The following is a 22,837-nucleotide window of genomic DNA, read 5'->3' on the forward strand; positions in this document are numbered from 1 at the left end:
TCATGGAGTGAGTGGAGTCGCCTGTGTTGTTAGGGGCCCCACAGCCAGTCGTTTCCAACCAGCGCCTGCATTGGCACCCTACTCCGACGCCGTGTGGTTACTGTATTGTGGTATTCCAATAGTCTGTAGGGGCGAGGTTGGCGGTGGAGGAGGGCTTGCCAGCATGGCTCCTCCGCACACTTCGCAATGCCACTAATTAAAAGTTTCAGCTTCTCGCAACGGGGAGTCTGTCTCCCGCCGTGACTCACACAATAGGCCGCTCGTCCCTGACTTGGAGGAATGTTGCCACTCCACTTGAAGACCTGCAGCTGCCATTTCCCGGTTGTTAAAAGTTCAGATTCTGTGTGCTAATGCTTTACCCTCAAGGTAAAGTCACGAGCAACCCAGGCCTTTTACTGTAGAACGACAAGCTTGTGGTGAATCCCCCTGAGAACATATTTGGCTTTTAAATTATTTTTGGTCAAACAGTTTGTAGCCTACTGCACTTTGTAGTAGTCCAACAACCTGTAGGCTATTGATTGATATCTCTCATGTGATATGTCACAATCTGACATGAAGATGTTTAATGATTTTTACAGCAGAAAAAATAAAAGTGACATTAAATGTAAAGATAGTTGTCATCACATTGTTGTCCTGAAAACATTTATTCTACAATATTTGACCATGACCAGGTTGAGTGAAGGCTATGAGGTGAGGTGAGTGTGTGAACATATGTGCTTTGAGCCTACTTACAGAGAGAGAGAGAGAGAGAGAGAGAGAGAGAGAGAGAGAGAGAGAGAGAGAGAGAGAGAGAGAGAGAGATTGCAGGAGGAGGGGGTGTATTCGCACTGCACCATTCAGCAAGGGAGGCACAGAGGGAAAGCAGAGGGGAAGAGAAGGAACAAAACCAGATCGGATAGGAGAGAAAGGTCGCTAACTTTAGGCGAAAACTAATTTATTATTGTACGCTACATTTTCATTGTCATAAGAAGTTGACTTCATCTTAGAACTTTTCCGAAGTTGTTCCGACCGGAAATCACCACCGGCTGAATTTTAGACTCGTCTTACACTCACAACTAGATAGAGACCCACGAGGAGCGGATGCTTTGACTGAATTAGATGCAAGAGGTAGGCTACTTTTCAGCTCCAAAACACAGATCGAATTGAAGCAAGGACTCCCCTACCCCTCGTGGACTGCGTGGCTGTATTGTTACGAGCTATAACATTACGAGTCTACGAATTTATCCTCTATGATCCTTAACTGCCATTCTAAACGCGTAAAGTTGCCAAATGCCTTACAAATTTGCATGTCGCGAACAATAGCACAGTAGTAGCGGCATTTCAAAGCTGACCAGCACACCGTCACGGGGAAGAAAAGAACACCTCCGAGTTTGCACCCACGGCATCAAGAAGACATTGACGGACCATGGCGGCGGTAACAAGCCCGGAATCAAGCCCACAGCCCCGCGTGTATTTCCAGACGGCTACTGGTAGTACCGAGGAGCCCGAAACTCCAGTTCGGAAACAAGGAAGGGTGACCGTAAAATACGACCGGAAAGAATTAAGGAAGAGACTGAATCTGGAAGAATGGATTATTGACCAACTAACGGATCTTTACGACTGTGAGGTAAGATGTAGCGCAAGGCCAGCAGCTATCAAATGCAATTAAACATCCTTATTACCAATCCTTATTACCACAAAGTATTCTGATGTGCAACAATGTGACAGGCTACTCTTCACATCCTTGTCGCGCAGTGTTACTGAGTAGCCTAAGCAATCATATGTGCTAGGATACTGTGCTTCGATTTTAGGCGATCATATTTCTGTTGTGTGTAACCAAACTGCGGCAATACCTGTGACAGCTGTAGACGTTAATGACATAATTGCTAAATCAATCGGCGTCCGTCAAAATAATGATCCCTCACACTGTGAACGGATCGTGGACGTGAGTCAAGCAATCTGGCATTGACCCATATTCTATTCTAAGAATCCTAACGTTACGAGAACTTGGTCTAGTAGCCTGCTAGGAGCAAATTCTCTTTTATCCGGTAGCAGTTGGACGGCATGGTTCAACCACAGCCTTTACCTGTCGGCTCTATTGTTCAAACTAACACGGGTAGTGTGTTCAATCTCGGCCTTTGCACAGATTGAAGCAGACCATTGCAGCAGAAATGGTCTTCTTTACATTAGGCCTAACCATGTCCATAAGCCTACTGGTCGTAATGACATTTTAGTAGGCTACTGTAGTTTTATATTTATACAGAATATGTTTTAAGGCGTTATTTCAGGCTGCTCCTTTTCTTTAACGCGGAGAAAGATGGCAGATGTCAGGACCGCTTTAAATATGAGATGACACACCACGGAAGCGGTTTAAGTCAACATGAATCAAAGGTGACAAAAACTAATATCGATAGGTAAGACCAGCCGCTTTTCGTTGACAAAAGAGATGAACATGTGGTTGAGGCGAAGCTTTGCTCTGTCTCTAACCCCCTCCCCCTTTTTTCCCTCAATGCTGCACTGTGCAGATCTCAAAACTGATCTTCTCTGAGGCGCTTCTTTCAATTCTTTTTATCATTCAAACTCCTTTCAGATTCAAACCACTATACACCCCTGACCCCCTACGGAATAGGCTATACGGTAGACATACTCCAGTGGTGACTACGCCGATTCTTTTATTCAAAATGTACTCCAAAAGCAAATGACTTGGCTAGGAGGCTGGAGAAAGCCAGCGTGGCATAGAGCCACAGTCACAGGCTTGCCCAGCTGGAGGCGAAATGAGAGTCGCTTCCCAGTGAAAAAGTCATTTTTTGGCGTCGTCACCCCCCTACACAGCTGGGAAGGACGTGGGCTGGTCTTTCTGTAGTGGAAAACTGGAGTAGCAGGGCGCTTCTTGAACAACAAGGGAGACGTGGCTCGAGAGAAAGAGGGGAAGGCCTGTGCCGTGGAATTGAATAGAGGCGAAAAGGGAAAAAGAGAGGAGAGGAAGAGGGGAATCACGGCAAAGAGGGGAGAGTGCCGGAGTGTGTTCTTTATGCAACACGTGCGCTTTTGTTTGAATTGGATCTTGTTGGCACAGACACCTTTGGCTCCTTCTGTCAGATTGTCATATGTAGCCCAGTCAAACCCATTTAGAATAACATAGCATATTTATATTTCTCAGAGAAACGTCTGTGCCCTATTATACATATCAGACATAGACAAAAAAAATATTAGACTTATGGGTTAGTGTGGTTGGTTGGTAGCCCTATAGAACACAAGTTAATGGGAAAATCAGAGACAAGTAACCCTGAAAAAACAGCAGAAAGTCATTTTCAGCAACTGCGGTGTGAGGATTACTCAAAGTGAGAGATGGAGAGCCATGGGCCTTGTGTCGGGGGAGGAGGAGAGAAGACAGCCAGTCACACTCCTAAGACCTGAGAAACAAGATTCTGGTGCACGGTGGGCTCCCCCCCCCCCCCACACACACGGAAAAATGAACACGCTGTTTTCATGCCTGTGTGAAAATCAAGTCTCATGCCATCAGACCGCCAATATTTCTTCTCAGCTTTTATACTTTTATTTATTTATTTTTTGTCTCTTACTCCTCCCAGTAGCTTGAACATTTACAAACATGTGTAGTGAGGCCAACAATGGCAGACTTCTGTTGGACCAAATCATCTAATCGGTTACATGTGATGATGACCTCTGAAATCCCAGAAGAGTAACCGAGTTAACTTTTTACACGACTTGCTCACTTCCTGCCCTTGGCCAATGACTCTGCACATTCCCAACATTTTGGATGTCTTACAAAGGAAATATGGAAGAGAGAAGAGAAGGCAAACAGCCAAAAATAGGGATATTGTGACCGTTTATATTGACCTACAGCTGTATACTGTTCAAGTGTGAGGTAGCATGACTAAACATGTCGAACAGCTGTGTGTGTGTGTGTGTGTGTGTGTGTGTGTCTGTGTGTGTGTGTGTGTGTGTGTGTGTGTGTGTGTGTGTGTGTGTGTGTGTGTGTGTGTGTGTGTGTGTGTGTGTGTGTGTGTGTGTGTGTGTGAGAGAATATGTTTGTGTGTGTGTGAAAGAGAGAAGAGAATGGGTCATAAAATCATAAAGGAGTAAGAGGTGATGAGATGGCACAGACATGAATCACAGTTAACAGGAAATGCCAGTAAAGTCAGAGGAAGTGAGTTTGTTATGAGTACCAAGTAACACAGGACTAAATAAAAAAAAATGCCATCCTCCATTGGGTGTGTCTGTGCAAATGCAAATCTTTCTGTACTACTTTTTGCATCAACATCCACACACATCAGATCAGAGACGTATGTGTGCTAGAATGGGTGTGTGTATATGTGGGTCTGTATGCTTAGCTCAGCTGTATGTTTGCCTGAGCCCTTTGAAATAAATACTTTGAAAATAGTTTGAAACCTAAGGAAACTGAGACCACAGGTGTCAGAGAGACCACACACACACACACACACACACACACACACACACACACACTCAAACAAGCACACACACATTCACACCCCACCTGCTGCTGCTTATCAAACGTTTCCGCTCCTCTACCTGTGTATGTGTGCATACACACGTGTGTGTGTCTGTGTGTTGCTGTGTGCGTAGGTTGATGGCCTTGATCTATCATGGCATCAGCATATCCAAAGCTTGTCTCCCTGATAAAGAAAGATTCAAATAGAATTCAAAACGGGTTCACTTTGCATGTGGTCCAACTGTACTTCCATCAAATGAGGCCAGTCTGTACTGTAATACTATAACCGCCAACCAGAAACAATCACATGCAGTAAAAGTATCCATGGAGAATTTAATGCCATGACTTTGTCACCATTGCCAAATAACTACTTGTACATTTCCAGTAGTTACCATACCATATGGAAAATTCCCTACGTTCCCGTTTCCATCTGTCAGATAGCTGCTAAAATGTGAAAGGGTTTGAGAAGCTTGAAGGGCATAGCCTGACTGCACTACTATTAATATTGACTTATCAGCCTTGTAACAAAGAGGAAGCCATGCAGAAACCTCAAAGCGTTCCTCATATGCTGCACTTCCTCCCTGTGTCAGCCACACATATCTCTGGGGGTGTTGACAGTCGACAACAATCGAGCCCCCCTCAACCTCTCCGCCTTCACCTCACGATTCTTCCAGCGCCCCCCCGTTTCCCCTCGCTTCAGAACATCCAGCAGACTCCCCTGTGGTGTAAGGAACAACTGGCTAATCGCCATGTGCTTGCTAATCCAATCATGGCGATACCATGCATTTATATAATGAGGCCATATAGGGAACATAAGCAAATGGCGGCTTATGTGGACGACTTAAGTGCATACCTGTCTTAAATAAAGGTGGCTGGGGTTGCGCAACTGAATGTGTGCTAAACGTTGGCTGAGAAAGTTACCTGACGAGACCTGATTTTTATGGAGCAAAAGGTTACATGTGATTGATAGCCAAGACAGAGAGAGTCTTGTCTGTCTGTGATCTCAGCAGCCATCTAGACAAATTATGTTTTTCTTGGAACAAGTAGTTGCATTTTAGTTTGTTTTCACAGGTCACCACCTTGATTGATTTATATCCCAGGATGTGTGGTAAAGGTATTGTTCATCAGATTCTTGGGTCTCAGAGTTGGTTTCTGTCCAGAACCCATCAGGATGTTCTTTGGTGAAAAACCTTTGTAGTTCTCAACTATGAAGAACTGACTCTTTGCTTACAGTTAGGTTGTCATAGCAAGGCCATCAATTCTTTAAAGAAATAAACTATCAGTAACCACTATGTTGCTCTAGGAAAACCTGACCCATTTTATTCGCATTACTGGACATACTCTTCCCAAGAAATGACCATCTTGTTAAATTCACCCAAGCCCAAACCTTAGACAACCTTAGTCCTCCAATTGCTTGGACAGCAGGGAGCTGAAAGTCCAGCCGCCCTTATGTAAAAGGGTTTGAGGAGTCTTTCTGGAAATAGCTGCTCTTTCAGACCCGCATGTAATTCGGGATCAGCAGATGGAAATGTGTCTGGGATGCGATTTGAGCGCTTCGTTCAGGGGGCCGCTAAGTCTTTGCTCACAAATATCTAATTCTGTGAAATCTCCAGGGCCGTCACTGAGGAGTATGTCTAAGGGAGTCTGGCCTGGAGCAGTGGCTGCGGCTAATGGTATCAGTGTATTTAAAGCCATGTGAAGAGCTTGTGCCATGCTGGCCTTGCTCCACGTGGAAGTGTTTGGGAACCAGCTCATTGTCGAGTGTTGGGATTGAGTAGAGGTTCAGTTGAAATGTATGGGAACCAGCTCATGGTCGAGTGTTGGGATTGAGTAGAGGTTCAGTTGAAATGTATGGGAACCAGCTCATTGTCGAGTGTTGGGATTGAGTAGAGGTTCAGTGACCTCGTGCGAAGGGAGTCCAGGGTGATGGAGTACTCTCTCTCACATTCCCTACGCAGTTGTTGTGAAAGATTTACGCACAGCGTATGTGTATGTGAGTCTGTGTGTTGTTTGTCCATGCATCTGTAATGTATTTTAGGGAATGTGAAGTTTAATGCTTTCGCTCATGGGACATGTGTGTGTCTGTCTGTCTGTCTGTCTGTCTGTGTGTGCCTCTTCTCTGGGGAAGTCTTGCAGAAAGAGTCTGATGGGGACATTCTTTTTAAAAAGCTTTTTTCCTCACCCCTCCACCATATTTTTCTCACTCGCTCTTTCCTCATAGCAAACAGTCTCCCCGGAGAGAACAAGCCCCCCCTCCTGTCTCACACACTGTCTAGACCGATCACTCCACCAGACCTCATCCATTTATCCATCCATCCATCCATCCATCCATCTATCCATCCCTCTATCCATCCCTCAGTTTTGGCATCGGCAGTCAGGTCTTGACCTGCTTTGACGTCCTTGCTGTCACAATAAGGTCAAAGGCCATAGAGTCTGAGAAGGAGGGGGGGTGGGGGTGGTATGTGTGTGTCCAATCATGATGCCTTGACCGACACGGAACCGCAGCAATGTTCTCATTAGACTAAAGAGCTTTGGAGTAATTACAGTAAAGGAACCTGCAATTAACTCAGAACCCGGAGAACTCTGCCAGCAGCTCCTCTCTCTTTCTCTTATGCTCTCTTTTGTCCCCCCCCCCTCCTCCCTCCCCTCTTGCTCTCTTTCTGTCCACACTCTGCAATTTTCGACATGCTCGCCCGCTCAGACGATGGATTAATAAAAGTTCTTACGAGAGGGAGAGCGAGGTGAACAATACGTTCCCTAATCGTGGGGGAGCAATTTTTGTCTTTTTTTCCTTTTTGCAAAGCGAGTCATGCTTCCTGTTTCCCTAATGACCTTATTTTGACTGAATGAGTGTGAGTGTGCATGTTTGTGTGTGAGTGTGCGCGTGCATTTGTATGTGTATGTGTGTGTGTGTGTGTGTGTGTGTGTATGTGTGTGTATGTATCTGTGTGTTAGCATTGCCATGAGTCCTGTGTCAGGGCTGTTCAAGCGTAGCCTCGGTTCAATTGCAGGCAAATCAGGACTTGACCAAGCTTTCTCCCCCGCTGTACTCCCCGACGGCATTTGCATTCTGTCAGAGTGGATATCCTAAAGTGCTCCAACCTAGGGAGCATGATGAACGCTCGCCGGCTTCTGTTTCCGCTCCAGAAACGACCGACTTTTAGCAAGAAAGAAAGAAAGAAAGAAAGAAAGAGAGTGGGAAAGACTGGGGAAGGAGAAAGACAGAGAAGCAAGATTGGTTATCTGACGATTAGCGCTCTTGCGGCTTCTCGACCAGTTAGACATGGTCAAATGGCACATGTGATCATGTGAAGACTGTTCTTAGTCTTTTATGAAGCCCTGTGGAGATCAGTGTACTCGCTAATAGATTGGGTATGCCCGGTCTCTTCTTATAGAGTATTGATTGAGCATGTCTGGCCTCTTCATGTGGGGGTATCGATTGGACTTGTCTGGCAATTCCCATAATGGCCTGGGCATGTCTGATCAACTGCTACGCTTGGGGCAGCCCGCACATTTTCTCAGATATTTGAGGCTACTCGGTTTTGCTCCTCCTTGGACACTCCTTCTCTGCTGAGCCCCTTTTTCTGCTGTCAGACTAAGTCGCCCTGAGCAGTGAGTAAAGGTGATGGATGATATGTGAGGCAACCTTTTGGGCTGTGTTGCTGGGCAACCATAGAACGGTTCCACATATTCTGATTAATCATCTGTAGGCAAATTGTCATGAGGAGTTCTCAAGAAAAAAGAAGAAGAAATCTGCCACAACAACAGTACTCGGAAACATTGCTTAATTAAAAATGGCCTTGAGCGTCAACAGTGACTGACAGTGTCGTTTTCCATGTAACTGTTGTGGTTTAGGATGATATACAGTATGCTGTAGTCTCACTGATTGACTGCAACATGTATTGTCTCACCCCCTTTTGTGTTTGCTCACACTGTCAGTTCATCAGGACTTCATCAGGACTAGAAAAGACTGCGGTAATTGAGGACAGAAATTCTTCCATACTGACGACATTATGGGATGTGATAGCGTCGGCTACTGTGTATTTTGTTGACCTACTTAAAGGGGATGATGTTCTAGAGCGTATACTTCCTGTTATTGTAGTTTTTCCACAGTTATCTTCATAGTCCTGTTTTGGCAGCACAACAGGTGGGTAGTGATCCTGCAGCTAGTGGAGACCGTTTCGGGTTCAGTTTAGCAGGACTTGGCCATTCTGCCCATTGTTTTGAATGCAAGCGGTTTAATGAAATAGTGTGTTTAATGAAATAGTGCATTTAATGGAGTAGAACAATTGAGAGGCTGCTTTAGAGTGGTTTGGGGTGGTCCCTCCAACTTCAGTCATAAATTCTTGCAAAATCTAAAGGCCCTCAATAACAACTGCACATAGAGCCTTCGATAACGCAACTTTGTTCTGTTACGAAAGTGTCCTACTCTTTCCTTGGGTTTTTTTGAGTCACAATAAAATAACCCTTCTGTTGTTCTAGATGACGGCATTATCAGTAGCCTTGCACTGCTCTACTTATGTAGGTTAGTTCATGCATTGAATTGGATCTTGTATTAGATACACGTAAAGCAGACATGTGTATGATATTTACAGCCAGCATGCCATGGAGTGATTTAGCGTGTGTAACTATCTCCTAGGAAGAGACCATCTGTAGCCGAGGCTGCAGAGCGATCGAGGGAACGAGCGCACGGTGGTCGTGCTGCTCTGCTAGGATTAACACTGGTTCGCCACATCCTCTATGACGAGGGCCTGTAACCTTTCACTGAGAAAGATCTATCGCTCGCAGATGCACTTAGCACAGTCATGATTTCTCTCCCTTGCCCCTCTCTCCCTCTCTCTATCCATCTCTCACGCCTGTTTGTGTGTGTGTGTGTGTGTGTGTGTGTGTGAGTGTCTGCATAAATCTGCTGAATCCTCTTCACCACTCTTTTAAGTACATTACACTTATTGACTCGGCCAATGGGGTTTGGTCACAGGCCGCGCTCTGGAAAACACTCTTCATTCCACAGAGGAAGCCATGATCACTTATCTTAATTAAGAGATCTTGAACTTTCCCTCCACACACACACACACACACACACACACACACAAACAGTCGCACACACACACACACACATATATGTACGTATGTATAAACATTTATTTTTCAACCGTACATAATTCATTTATGCCTTCCTGCCCCATCTCTCTCTCTCTCTCTCTCTCTCTCTCGCTCTCTCTCTCTTCCACACCACCTCCATCCCCCTCTCTGTAGCTTTTTTAGTCTTTTCTGGTGTCACATGGCAGGAAACCATTTGTGGGGCTGTTGAGTTCTGGCGTTGACCTGTGGAGTGTTTGTGTTCTGGCTGGCCCTCAGCTCCATGGGAAAGAGGTCTCATGTGATCATGTGACTGGCCTCCCACCCCCCCCCCCCCCCCCCAAACAACCCCCCCTCCCGAGAGACCAGACTGCTCTCTCCCTTTGTGCAGGCCAAACATCAGCATTCCGACTGGAATCTCCAGCCCCAGATCATAAATGAGCGTCTCACCCGGGATCTCTCTCTCGCTCTGATTCATTCCTTCCTTCATTGATTTTATTGCTCTGATCTCTTCTTTTACTGCCTGTCCAGTGTTCCTTGATCAACTGATTGATTTTATTAGACGTTTGTTTTTAATGGTTCTGTCCCTGATTGATAGATTCCACTGATCCATTTCATTGAAATGCCTCTCACTTTCAGCCTCTCTCCCTTTCTCACCTGCACTCAACTTCTCTTTTCAATCTGTGTATATTTGTCTCAGGATTGTCTCTGTTGTATGTACACACTTTTCAGCATGTGCATTGAGGGTTAATTGTGCTTGTGTGTGTGTGTGGGCGCGTGGGCGTGTGTGTGTGAGCGTGTATGTTTGTATGAGGGAGTGAGAGCACTTGCACGTTTGTTATTCTTAAGTCTGCGAATTCCTGATGAGCACACTTGCGCATGTGATGTGCAACAGCAGCTCAAAGCCCTCTCCGGCCATGGTGCTCCAGCAGCGCCCCCACCCCACCCCACCCCTCTCCCCTCCCCTGCCCACTCGCAGGAGTCCTGGCCCGGGGCAGCGAGTGTCCTGCTCTCCCCTCACAAGACCAGATCCGGCTGGTCCGACCGGCTGCCTCCATGGGCCCACTGCTGTCTCTCACAATGTCAGCCCTGGAGGGACGAGCACTCACACTCATGTGAACACACACACACACACACACACACACACTCATGTGAGCACACACACACACACACACACACACACACACACTCATGTGAACACACACACACACACACACACACACTCATGTGAACACACACACACACACACACACACACTCATGTGAGCACGCACGCACGCACGCACGCACGCATGCTTAATCACACGTACGTAGACCCACATACACACACTCTTTCATACTTACACACACCCCTCTTTTACACATATACTGTACACTCACACTTACTCACACATACATACAGACACTCTCATACTCTCTCACACACACACTCTCATACTGACACACACACACACACACCTCTTTTACACACTTACACAAATACACTCACACTTACTCTCTCTTTCTCTCTCTCACACACACAGACACACACCTACCTTCTCTTACACATAATACACTCACACTTACTCTCTCTCTCACACACACACACACACACACACACACACACACACACACACACACACACTCACACACACCTACCTTCTCTTACACATAACACACTCACACTTACTCACATATACCCCCCTCATACATACACACAAAAAACTGTCACATATTCTGTGCGTTTTCCTGATGAGGGCCTCTCCAGACGCTGCAGTGTGTGACTGCAGACGCTGTAATGTGTGCTACTGAGGAGCATTAGTGGGCGAAAGAGACAAAACGAACTGAAGAGCCATCGTAGGAAACACACAGTCTGAAGAACAAGTCAAGACTGGGGGAAAGAGAGACCAACAGAGAGTCAGAAAAAAAAGAGGCAAAAAAGAGGAGGCGTGTTGCTGAGGGAGGAAGAAAATGGAAAGCTTACTCTGTATTTTTCCACTGCCCATTCCAGTGTGTGTGTGTGTGTGTGTGTGTGTGTGTACACGCACGTGTATTTGTGAGTTTGTGTGTGCGTGTGTGTATGAGAGAGAGAGTGTGAGTTCCTTCCTTCCTATAGAGAGGATTTAACTCAGCCCCTCACTGCATTAAGCTTGTCACAGCTTATAAGTAATCAAGCATTCAGTTGAGGTGTCTGGGAATCCTAATGACTTTTCTGCTACTAGTGTCCATCTCTTCTCTTCCTTCCTTCCTCTTTCTTTCTTTCATTCTGTCTTTCTTTCATTCTTTGTCTTTCTTTCATTCTTTCTTTCTCTCTTCTTTCTTTCTTTCTCTCTCTTCTTTCTTTCTTTCTCTCTTCTTTCTGTCTTTCTTTCTCCCTCTCTATTTCTTTCTTTCTCTCTCTCTCTTTCTTTCTTTCTCCCCCTCTCTTTCTCTCTTTCTCTCACTCTTTCATCAGCCAACATGTGGTCCCTGGCTGCCTGCGCTGCATGACTGCTGTTCCACTCTTGACTCCAACGCTGGGCAGACGGCACCTCGTGGCAGCGCCAGCCTCAAGCCGCGCTCTGCGTCCTGGCACCGGCTATGCCAGTTATGTTCCATTCGTTCCAGTCCGCGTGCAGCGCATGTGTCGCCTCTACCTGCCAAACGGGTCACTCCTGCGCTCGACGGGCCAATAGGATCCATCCCGTTGCCGAACGTTCCCGTGCGCCTTCCTGTCGGAGGCGGTGGTTTTCGTGGAAGACCCGGCCTGCTAAAGGCAGAGCCAGCTCCCTCTACCCACGCCGTTATGAAATTAAACTGAGCATCACGGGGCCTCTTGGCCCCCGCAGGCCACCGTATTACAGTTTTAAAGAGCAGTGAGTTGTGCAGGCCTTCATGTCTTATTGCTTATTGAGCTGACATGCTTGCAACAGCCCCCCCGTACTGCGTTTAATTATGAAGGAGGGGGGGGGGGAGCCCACTGCGGAGAATGTTGTGCCGTGCCACATACAAGCGAAATGACGACAGTGCACAGATCCGGGTAAACGCAAAAACAGGCACGTCTAGACTGAGCTGGCCTGCATCTAGCCTGCCAACGTGTATACAGGAGGGGATGTGGGGCTTCATCTGACCATATCCTCCCTCCGTGGTCTTATCTTCCATGGCCCATCTTGCCTCACTTCCTGTGAGCGAGATCTAACGTGTGCGTACTAGCCTTCCTTTGTCTGTCTCTCGTCATTTACCATGTTTATGAAGAGATGTGTCACTCTTGTGTGTGTCAACATCATGTTGGTATATAGATGACGTGAGGAAAAGTGTGAGAACGTCGATGTCTTAAGCGGTTCAAAAATGAAACCGCAATGAGACGTTTTGTGCATTAATACAGTACATTACCTGGTTTGTTGTTGTTACCGGAAAATGTTATGTTTTAAAGGGCAACGTCCAGCTCTTGCCAGTCTTTGACTCAGAAGGTGACCGGCCGTCTCACAGACATTACTCACTCAGCTGGTAACACTGGAGACCAGCACCGGCTGCACAGTCATGGGTGTTTCTGTGAATAGCACACTAGCACAGTATATACTAATTTCTGGAAAGTGTTCTGTTTCATTATCATACCTCAAAGAAATCATACATGTACTTCTGTTTTGTCGAGTCAGTCCTTAGTTTGAGCACAACAGCAGTCGGGGCATTGAAACAAGAAATTACCAATTAGTCTTTAGCCGATTTCATTTCCGAACACGTTTCAGACAAAAGCAGTCCCATATGGTTGGCTGTTTTGCATGTTGGTGATGGCCTGAAGGCCATTTTTGCTCTTTAAGTATGCAGTGCATGGCCAAGTGTAGTTGTTTCAGTGTGGTTGGTACAAACCAATGTCTGTATAAATAGAAGAAACACACATGTATATAATCTATCTCTATATACAGCCGTTGCTACAGACTGACAGGCGGCAGACCAAAGTCAAAGGTCTGGCGGGGCCCGTGAGAATACCTGAAATTATTTTGAAACAGTGAGCAATATACAGGGGGAAGCAGACCTGTGTAAGGGGAACGGTTTAGTTCCTCTAGAGTTATAAAACTTGAAGTTAAACAGGCACAATCCGGTAATATAGTCATCTCTGATTCAGAGGCGTGAATCGCTGTGTAGTTTCCTCATAGGAAAACCTTTGTGAAGCTGTTCAGTGCTCCAAGGGATATCTTTGTTCTGAAATGCCCAAACTACTAGCAGCAGGAGTGATTATTGGTTGTTCATTCCCTTGCTGTATCCTGTTTTCACCAGTTGCTTATGATTGCGTAAGCCCCATGTTACTGTACTTAACTTGAACCTTTTGTCATGAACATATTTGGACCAAGATTATTCAAAATATGTCACACACCACACCACTTCCTGATGCAAAACACCTCAATCAATGTTAATCCTTCCCAGCCATCTTAATCCCCGATATACGGCTCACGGATATCATTACTGCAGTGGAGCCCGCCGAGCACTGTTATTATGGGGTGTTGTTGCTAGGCAACGTGCAGGGCCACCTCTCCTCCTCCTTCGACGGCGCTCTGTGGAGTCTCTAGGTCTCGGTCGTCTTGGTGGCGCGGTGGAGATGCCAGACGGTTTCCACCGTGCCTCGCCACACACACACGAACACACACACACACACACACCCAGTGAGAGAGAGAGCTCGTCTTCCTCGGTGGCGGGTGAGCCTTGGCCATGTGTTCCAGTATGTGGGTCATGGCGGTGTGTGAGCTGAAAGTGACCCGCTCCCATACTGTCACATCTCATCCGTGGTGACTGGCTGGCAGCCCGCAGACAGACTCGCACACACGCATGGATACACACACTCACACACACACACACACACACACACACACACACACACACACAGATTGTCACACCCGTCATACACACACTGCATTGCCTCTCCAATTCCCTGTCTGCTAAAAAAACCCCAGACAAAGCAAAATCAAAATGCAAACACACAATCTCTTTCTCTCACTCACACACACACTCGCTTGCTCTCTCTCTCTCTCTCACACACACACGCTCTCACTCTCTCTGTCACTCACCCACACAGTTTTGTATTGTCTCCAAATGCAGTCAGATGCACTCAATACAGTCTCTCAAAACATGCACTTATTCAGGAGTGGTTGAGGTTAAGTTGAAATGGAATTTAGAAGTAACCACTGGGGTGTAGGATTACCCCCAGCAGATCACACACACACACACACACACACACACACACACACACACACACACGTATGCTTGTGAGGGATGATAAGAGCTCTTCTCGTCTCCATCACCTCCCCTGCTATGCACGATGAGCTCTGATCATGAGCATCCCGTGCTAAGAAGGTGGTCCCTCCTCCTCCTCCTCTTCCTCCTCCTCCTCCTCCACACAGTATTGACTTAAGCTCTGAGAGAGAGAGAGCATGTCACTGCCTCAGCACAACATCTCCCAAATTCAACCCCTCCTCCCTCCCTCTCTCCCTCTCGCTCCCTCTTTCTTTCTCTCTCTCTCTCTCCCACTCTCTCCCACTCACTCACTCTCTCTCTCCCTCTTTCTCTCTCTCTCTCTCTCTCTCTCTCTCTCTCTCTCTCTCTCACACTCCCTTTCTCTCTCTCCCCCTGCTCTCTCTGTGTCTCCTTGTCTCTCTTTGATTTGACGCTAATCTTCTGTGCTCTCGCTCCTCACACACTGTCTGTCTCCCGGTCTCATTTCCTGTGCCACGCTCCTCTACCCCTTCCTCTCTATCCCCCCTTCCCCCACTCCTCCCATCATTTCCTCCCTCCCTCCCTCCATCCATCTTTCACTCGCTTCATGAGTGACTGGCAGCACATGGTGCCCACATGTTGGGCTTGAACATTCTTTGTGTCTCTCATATGTCTTTCTCTCTCTCTCTCTTTCTTTCTTTCTTTCTCTCTCAAATTCAAATTCAAAGGTGCTTTATTAGCATGACTGGTACAGTGTTGCCAAAGCTAGTGTTACAAATAACACAGTAGTGTCATAATGGAAAGTAAAAAGAGATACATTCTCAAAGATATGATCTCTCTCCCTCCGTTTCTCTGTTTCTCTCTTTTTTCTCTTTTCTGTTTCTCTTTTCCTCTCTCTCCTTTTTGACTATCTATCCCTCCTCCCCTCACTCTTACATGACACACAGTCTCCTTCTCTTACTCTGACACACACACACACACACACACACACACACACACACACACACACACACACACACACACACACACACACACACACAGATCGCTAGTGTGCAGTGGTCACCTCTTGTGACTGTCATGTCTATCACAGACACACAGGCTCCTGCCTCGCTTCAAATCCCCAGATCCTTAAGGGCTTTAACCCCCCTCATATCCACTTAGCTTGTGCACACATCCCCGCAGACACCCACAGATATACACTTACACACACACACCATCTAGAATTTGTAGATGTGATGCACATATATTAACAGACAATGTTTAGATCTACAACTCAATTACCTTGTGTGTGTGGTGTGTGTATGTATGTGTGTGTGTGAGTAAGTACCCGTGTGTGTGTCTCTCTCTCTGTGAGAGGCAGAGTAAAGGCGGGTTATGGCACTTTCCTAAGGACATCTGTGTGTCTGTCTGAAAGGAGGCCTGTTCAAGTTTCTATCAAGAGTGGCATCGCTGTGTGAATGTTTCTCTCTTTCTCTCTGTGTGTGTGTGTGTGTGTGTGTGTGTGTGTGTGTGTGTGTGTGTGTGTGTGTGTGTGTGTGTGTGTGTGTGTGTGTGTGTGTGTGTGTGTGTGTGTGTGTGTGTGTGTGTGTGTGTGTGTGTGTGTGTGTGTGTGTGTGTGTGTGTGTGTGTGTGTGTGTGTGTGTGTGTGTGTTAGAGAGGAGGGATAGGGGGAGTTGCAAAGGGAGAAGGGGAGAGATGTGGGTAGGGGGGCAGTTGGGCAGGTGCAATGACAGCTGGTCTGGGCTCCTCTAACCAAGGGGGAGGAAGAGAGGAGTGAGTGAGAGTGTCAGAGAGGGAGAGAGAGAAAGAGAGGGGGAGAGAGGAAAAAACCCCACAAACAAGGGGAGCGCTCAGCTCACACTGGCAACCGAGGAAACATGCCCAGAAATCAGCCCTTCCAGAAGCTAGCTTTCTCTCACTCTTTCTTTCTGGTTCATCTGTTTCTCTCTTTCTTTATCTGTTTGTGTTTTCTTTCTTTCTTTCTTTCTTTCTTAAATTCTTTTTCTTTTTTTCTTTCTTTCTTTCTTTTTGTCACTCTTTCTTTGTCTTCCATCTGTTTCTTTCTTTCTTTTTTGTCACTCTGTCTTCAATCTCTTTCTTTCTTTCTTTCTTTCTTTCTTTCTTTCTTTCTTCTGTCTTCCTTTCTCTCTCTTCTACTCTTTCTCCCTTTCTCCCTCTCCCTCTCTCAGTCCAGTAGTAGTATTGCTGAAGCAGCCTATCCCTCCGTGCCGGTCCCTGGTCCATGTGGTTGGTGGCGCTGGGTCTTTTATTAGCAGTGTGCGTCGCGCTAACCCATCAGGCTCCAGTGACTCATCAAAGTGGAACCACCGAGAGGTCATTGGGGATGTGCTAAGGTTACTGCATATGCCCACAGAAGGCACGCAGAAGGGCCTTTTTAGGGTGTGTGAGTAGAGAGAGAGAGACAGAGAGAGAGAGAGAGAGAGAGAGAGAGAGGTGGTACAGAAAAAGGGTGGAGTAAATAAAAAAAATGGAAAGAGGGAGTGAAACGGGTTTTGTTGGCAAAGTGAGAATAGAGAGATGTGGGCGTGTGGAGGGAGAGAAAGTCAGACTATTAACCCACTAGGCCTTTAATGAACAAGACAACTCTATGGAAAGAGAGGGAGGAGGAGGAAAAAGGGGAGGCAGAGAGAGAGAAAGAGAGAGAAAGAGAGAGAGAGAGAGAGAGAGAGAGATGTCTAGCTTGTAATTAGGGGTTGGAGCTACCGTGACTGCACACAGCCATATTTTTACATTCAAATACAATGAGGAGGCGTGTCGCCATGGGGAAGAGAAACGAGGCGTGTGTTTGGAGAAGAAGCCTATAGCGAGTGATAAGAGGCCTGAAGGAGGAGAGGAAAAGTGGGGACATGAGGAGCAGGACGGAGAGCTAACAACATTAGGTGGAATGTTGGCAAAATGATACTGATGTTCTCTCTCACTAACACACTCACCCATTCCCCTCGCGTGCACACACACACCACACACACACACACACACAATCATATACGCACACACACTCACACATTCACTCTCTACAAAAAACATCTGCTGTATATCCAGTTGTTCCCACAGGAAGTCTGAACAAGCGTAGCCTCTGTGATGTGAGCCAGACCCTGAGCTATCAGTAGTCAGCAATGTGCTTATCAACCCAGTTATTTTAAGCTGCATTTTTCTAAAAAATATATTTGCTCATTCTGCCTTTCCTTCCCACCAATGAGGATGTATGGACTAACTTATTTGGACATGTTGGCACCACAGAATGTGTGTTCAACATATTGTTAGTGCGAGACCGGTCGAACAATTCACACTGTTTATGTAGTTCTTTTGGTAAAAATCCCAGGTGATTAAAGATTATTATTGTTGTTATTATTTTTTAATAACCGCTTTTTTAGATACATGTATATTTTTTCAAGTTTCAAGTGCAGACAAACAAAAAATGAATGAAAACAAATAAACAAAACCCATAAAAGCTCAGTGCGCTGAGGGACGCACAGTCCTGTAAAGATAGTTTGAAGGAGAGCGACCTCTAGTGGCAAATTACGGCGGTGCACGCTTTCCGTAGAAAGCCCCGGCGACATGCGTCATGGGCTTAATGAGTCGCTGCTCTATTTTAAAACACGCACAGCGATCCCTGGACTTAAGGCTGGAATCTGTCTGGGACCATATGTGTCTTACGTTTTAAAGGGCCAACAGTTGGAGCACAGTGGAGAGGATGCTTGCCACTTACGCTCAACTCTCACAATGCAGTCGTCACTTATCACGTTGGGGTCATTCATGTTATTCAGCACAGCATGCTACTTAGTACCACTTGACTTCACCTTGTTTATGATGTGTGTTGTGTTACCATTTGAATTGACCTACATAGCACTTAGCCACCTGGGGAATAATATGTCACCATTCCCAAGTACAGATTATGTGGGTTGTGAAATCAGATTTGCCATACATACCGTTGTATTAGTATGTTGGTTGTATTATTAGACTGGACATGTGGTTCAGCGTTGACCGTTAGGGCAGTGTGTAATGACCACCAGGAGTGTTTAGAAACAATGGAGCAACTGTTGCACACGAGATGTCCCTGGTGTACCCATGTGCCCAAGGTCTCTCAGGCTTTAGGCAGCCCTGAACGCCTGTTAGCGTAGAGACGAGTTCATTCACTCTTAATCATGCTGGAGAGAGAGACGATCAATATGTCTGGGTTGCCAATTGGTTACCTGGTGCAAAGCAAACATGTCTTTTGTACGCTAATGTGTTTATCCTGATTTCTCTCTCTCTCTCTCTGTCTCACTCTCTCTCTCTCTCTCTCCCTTTCTCCCTTTCTGTCTCTCTCTCTCTCTCTCTCCCTCTCTGTCCATTAGGAGGAAGCCATCCCTGAGTTGGAGATTGATGTGGATGAGCTGCTGGACATGCAGAGTGATGTGGATCGTGCCTCAAGGGTCAAGGTAGGACCGCTCGCCATTGATGTGTCCATTACCCTACGTATTCGTTTTAGCCCGGAGAAAGCCAACCTCCTTCACAAAGCACTTCTCAAATGAGACGTGGTCTGGCAACCAGACGTTCATTTTCTCGTATTTGAAAAAAATGCCTAGATCCGATCATTGGGCGCCACGGATGTCTATCAAATGCGTCTGTGCATAGCTCATCATCGTCTTGCTTCCCCCTGTTCTGTGATTGGTCCCCTATCTCAGGCTAAAATTAGGGCGGTAGTTTCCAGACTGCCTTAGCAGCGTGAATCAAATCACCGCGCAAGGCAGGATGGGAACACCCAAGCTACATCGCAATGGGCACTAACATTGAAATCATTGGTCCAGCATTACTAATCTCTTTGATCAGAGCAGAATCCATCTACAAAGCCCTTATTAGACATTCTCTGGATTCCTAATACTTCCGATACTTTGCATAGACTTTACAAACTGACAATAATCAGTGTCAGCAGTCAGGAAGTAAGGTGTGTCGGTTTACTTTTGCTGTAAATAAATGTCTGCATTTTTCCAAGTGTGTTTTTTAGATGTTTACAGGTGTTGATGTTACTGTTTATCACAATACGTTTTGGTTTCGGCTTCCACTCTCTTTGCTGATTGCCCTGATATTTTTCATGTCTGAGGGAAACATTAGTGAATTACCATGATTAGCGTGATTAGTCTGAGAACCAGTCATCAGATGAAAAACTGTAAAAGATGACTATTTTGTCAAGTGTCTCATTTGAGTTTGTCAATATGCCCAATTACTAATAATATATTGTAATTGATGTGGTAGTTCAGGATGCCAGAATAATCAATTATACTTTCATGGACGGTTTTCAAAACAAATCTAATGTCTGTGTGTTGTTTTTGTTCTGACAGGACCTGCTAGTAGACTGTTACAAACCTACTGACGTAAGTGCTCACATCCACTTTGGCTAGCAAACTTTGGCTAATGCCCCTTTCAAATACTGCGCTGAATGGCAGTGCATTCCCATATCAAATGTACCCTCATTTGAAAAAAAAAACTGTTAATTGTTTGATTTCGATCACATAACATATCAGTAGAATGTTTTGAAATACCTGTTTAGTATTGCTTCTTTACAGGTCATGATTATAATCAATCTATACAGTCATCAAAAATAAGTCATAAATGCCATGTTCTTTTGTGACCATTTTCATAATTTCTTTTTGTCCTTCCTCTCTTCTTGTAGGACTTTGTGTCTGAGCTGCTGGACAAGATCCGTGGCATGCAGAAACTCAGCACGCCTCAGAAGAAATAAAAGCTATTTCCTCCCTCCCTCCCTCCCTCCCTCCCTCCCTCCCTCCCTCCCTCCTTCCCTCTATCCTCCCTTCCCTCCTTTTTCCCCTCTCCCCCCACAGCTCCTCTCATCTCCTCATCCCTCTCTCTCACAGGGCTCACTGCCCTCTCCAGAGCTGATGGAATGAGTGGGTGATGATGGCTGTGACCACATCCCACAACCCCCCCCCCCCTCCTCCTCCTCTCTCTCTCTCTCAGGTTGGGGGGAGAGGAGCAGGGGAAGCGAATCTAGTCAATCATGTCAGATTATAAGCAGGGCTTATTATGTTCACCATCTCATTGTATTTTATTCAACTTTTATTGTTTTGTTTTGTTTTTGGGTTTTGATTTTAAGATTTTGCTTGAAAATGTCTTGAAAATGAGAAGGAAGCAGTTTAAAATGTATTTTTTTATTTTATTTTATTAGAAGAAAAAAAAAACATGTCTTTGATGCTGCACACACTTCTGTGTTTGTTTTTTTTTTTTTTTGTCTCTCTTTTGTGTGTGTGTGTGTGTGTGTGTGTGTGTGTGTGTGTGTGTGTACATTTTGTTGGCATACACGTGCAGATGTAGACGTACTCACGCTGCCATTAGGGCTAAGGGCACAGGTTGGAGAACGGATTGGTTCCTGTGTATTCACGAATCACTGGCCGCCACTTTTGGACCCCGCGCCAACCAGCCACGTCGATCGGTCAGTCAACGCGACGTGGCCGTGTTGGCCAACGGGGACGCGAAACATGCTGACCGTGAAGGAGAGATTAGAAAGATGAGGCCTTGATCTTCTTTTTTAATTTTTATTTATTCCTTCTGTTTTCTGAACGTTAATTTCCCCTTCATATAGTGTGCAGTTAAGGGCTTTGCTATGACATGATGATCGGTCATGTTACTTTGTAGTATACTGAACTAGGAGGGGGAACGTGGGAGATGAGTGAAGTGGAGGGAACACACACACACACACACACACACACACACACACATACACACACAGACAGACACACACACACACACACACTCTCTAGAACACATGAACACAGCAGTATACAGATGCACACACACAGACCGAGACACAGACCACTGCCACCCTCAGGGAACTGCCAAGATGAAGAGAAGAGAGATGGTGTGCATCACCAGGTTACAGCGTCACACTTGAGACGTGCTTATCAATCAGCCAACAACCAGAACCAGCTAATAATCACAAGTTGCTCTAGCCAATCATCTTAGCCGTGACACCGTCTTCTCTAGGGGCACAGCCAATCAGATACAAGTCTGAGCTCATAGCTGTAGTTCAGGGTTTGTCTGTCTGATTTTTCAGGTATCTGTTTAGTGACTGAGGTGTGCGTGCCTGGTCATGTGTGCTTGGGCGTGTGTGACCTAAAGAGAGAGGAGAGTAAGGGCCAGTCACTACTTCCTAAACCAGCACATGACCATCTCTCATCCATCTTTGCCTCAGATGCTTTTATTTCTCGTCCTCTCTCTCCCTCTCTCGGCTTACGCCCCTTTGAACCTTGAACTCTTCACCTTGCCACTCTTTTCACTCTCTCCCTCTCTTTCCTCCTTGTGGTGCTCACCTTTTCAGATGAAAGCTGACCACCTTATTCTTTCTTTCTTTTCTTTTTTTTTTTTATATCAGACGTTGCCTTAGGTTTTATTTAAGTTACACAAACCAAATAAATAGAGACGTTTAATTTTGGAAAAAGTCAATTTACACAAAATGGAATCTTTGGAAGCTTTAGAGGAATAAAGTACTTTTTTTTTGATGTGGGTGATTCTGTTTTTTAGGAGTGGGTGTGACTTTAGACCCTCTTTATGGTGCATTTTTAGGTGCAAATATTAACATTTAATGGGATCGTTGGATTTTTACTGTGTACGAGCTAGTGCTGTTGATTCCTTTTCTTTTTTTACTGTAAAAGAACTCCAGAAAAAAGTGGGATTTCATTTAAAAAAATGTAAAAAATAATACAAAAAAAACTGCAAACAAAATACTTCTATCAAAAAAATGTAGACATTGTTAGAGAAAGCTCCAGAGCTGTGTTTTTTGAAAACAAATGAGAATAATGTAGCAATATTAAACTGTCCTGTTCTCCTATTTGTTACACTTTTATGCAACTTTAATAAAAATATGTCAAAGACCTTTGTTGTAGAGTGAATTCATTTGACTATGATTTGAAAAAAATGTTTTTGGTATGCTCTCTATATTAAATGATGTAATCTAATGGTGCACAATGCACAATTTGTGAGCTATATAATTTACCCTGAACATGTTTTAGTTCATATTGATGCATGTTGGGTAAAACCAGGGTAAAACTAACGCAGGTTTGCAAATGTAGGCTATACAACAGAGGCTGCAGCACCAATTAGCCTACACTCTAGTTTGCACTAGATTAGTAGA

At 45.5% G+C, this 22,837-nt stretch overlaps 1 protein-coding gene across 1 annotated transcript; it reads left to right on the forward strand.

Annotated features, from left to right (window-relative positions):
* The first annotated feature begins 828 nt into the window (after window positions 1-828).
* On the forward strand, window positions 829-22,575 carry ppp1r14bb (protein phosphatase 1, regulatory (inhibitor) subunit 14Bb). The gene is made up of 4 exons (XM_062516604.1): window positions 829-1,606; window positions 19,047-19,130; window positions 20,031-20,063; window positions 20,363-22,575. The coding sequence occupies exons 1-4, from the start codon at window positions 1,406-1,408 to the stop codon at window positions 20,429-20,431; spliced, it is 387 nt and encodes a 128-aa protein (XP_062372588.1). The 5' UTR covers window positions 829-1,405; the 3' UTR covers window positions 20,432-22,575.
* The last annotated feature ends 262 nt before the right edge of the window (window positions 22,576-22,837 follow it).

The sequence above is a fragment of the Sardina pilchardus genome, chromosome 16 (assembly GCF_963854185.1).
Source record: "Sardina pilchardus chromosome 16, fSarPil1.1, whole genome shotgun sequence".
Classification (NCBI taxonomy): Eukaryota; Metazoa; Chordata; class Actinopteri; order Clupeiformes; family Clupeidae; genus Sardina; species Sardina pilchardus.

Bases quoted from the DNA above. Each gene is read 5' to 3' on its own strand.
- ppp1r14bb (XM_062516604.1), top strand. From the start codon at position 1,406: ATGGCGGCGGTAACAAGCCCGGAATCAAGCCCACAGCCCCGCGTGTAT. The intron at 1,607-19,046 runs GTAAGATGTAGC...TCTGTCCATTAG, and splicing joins CGGATCTTTACGACTGTGAG to GAGGAAGCCATCCCTGAGTT. The intron at 20,064-20,362 runs GTAAGTGCTCAC...CTCTTCTTGTAG, and splicing joins ACTGTTACAAACCTACTGAC to GACTTTGTGTCTGAGCTGCT.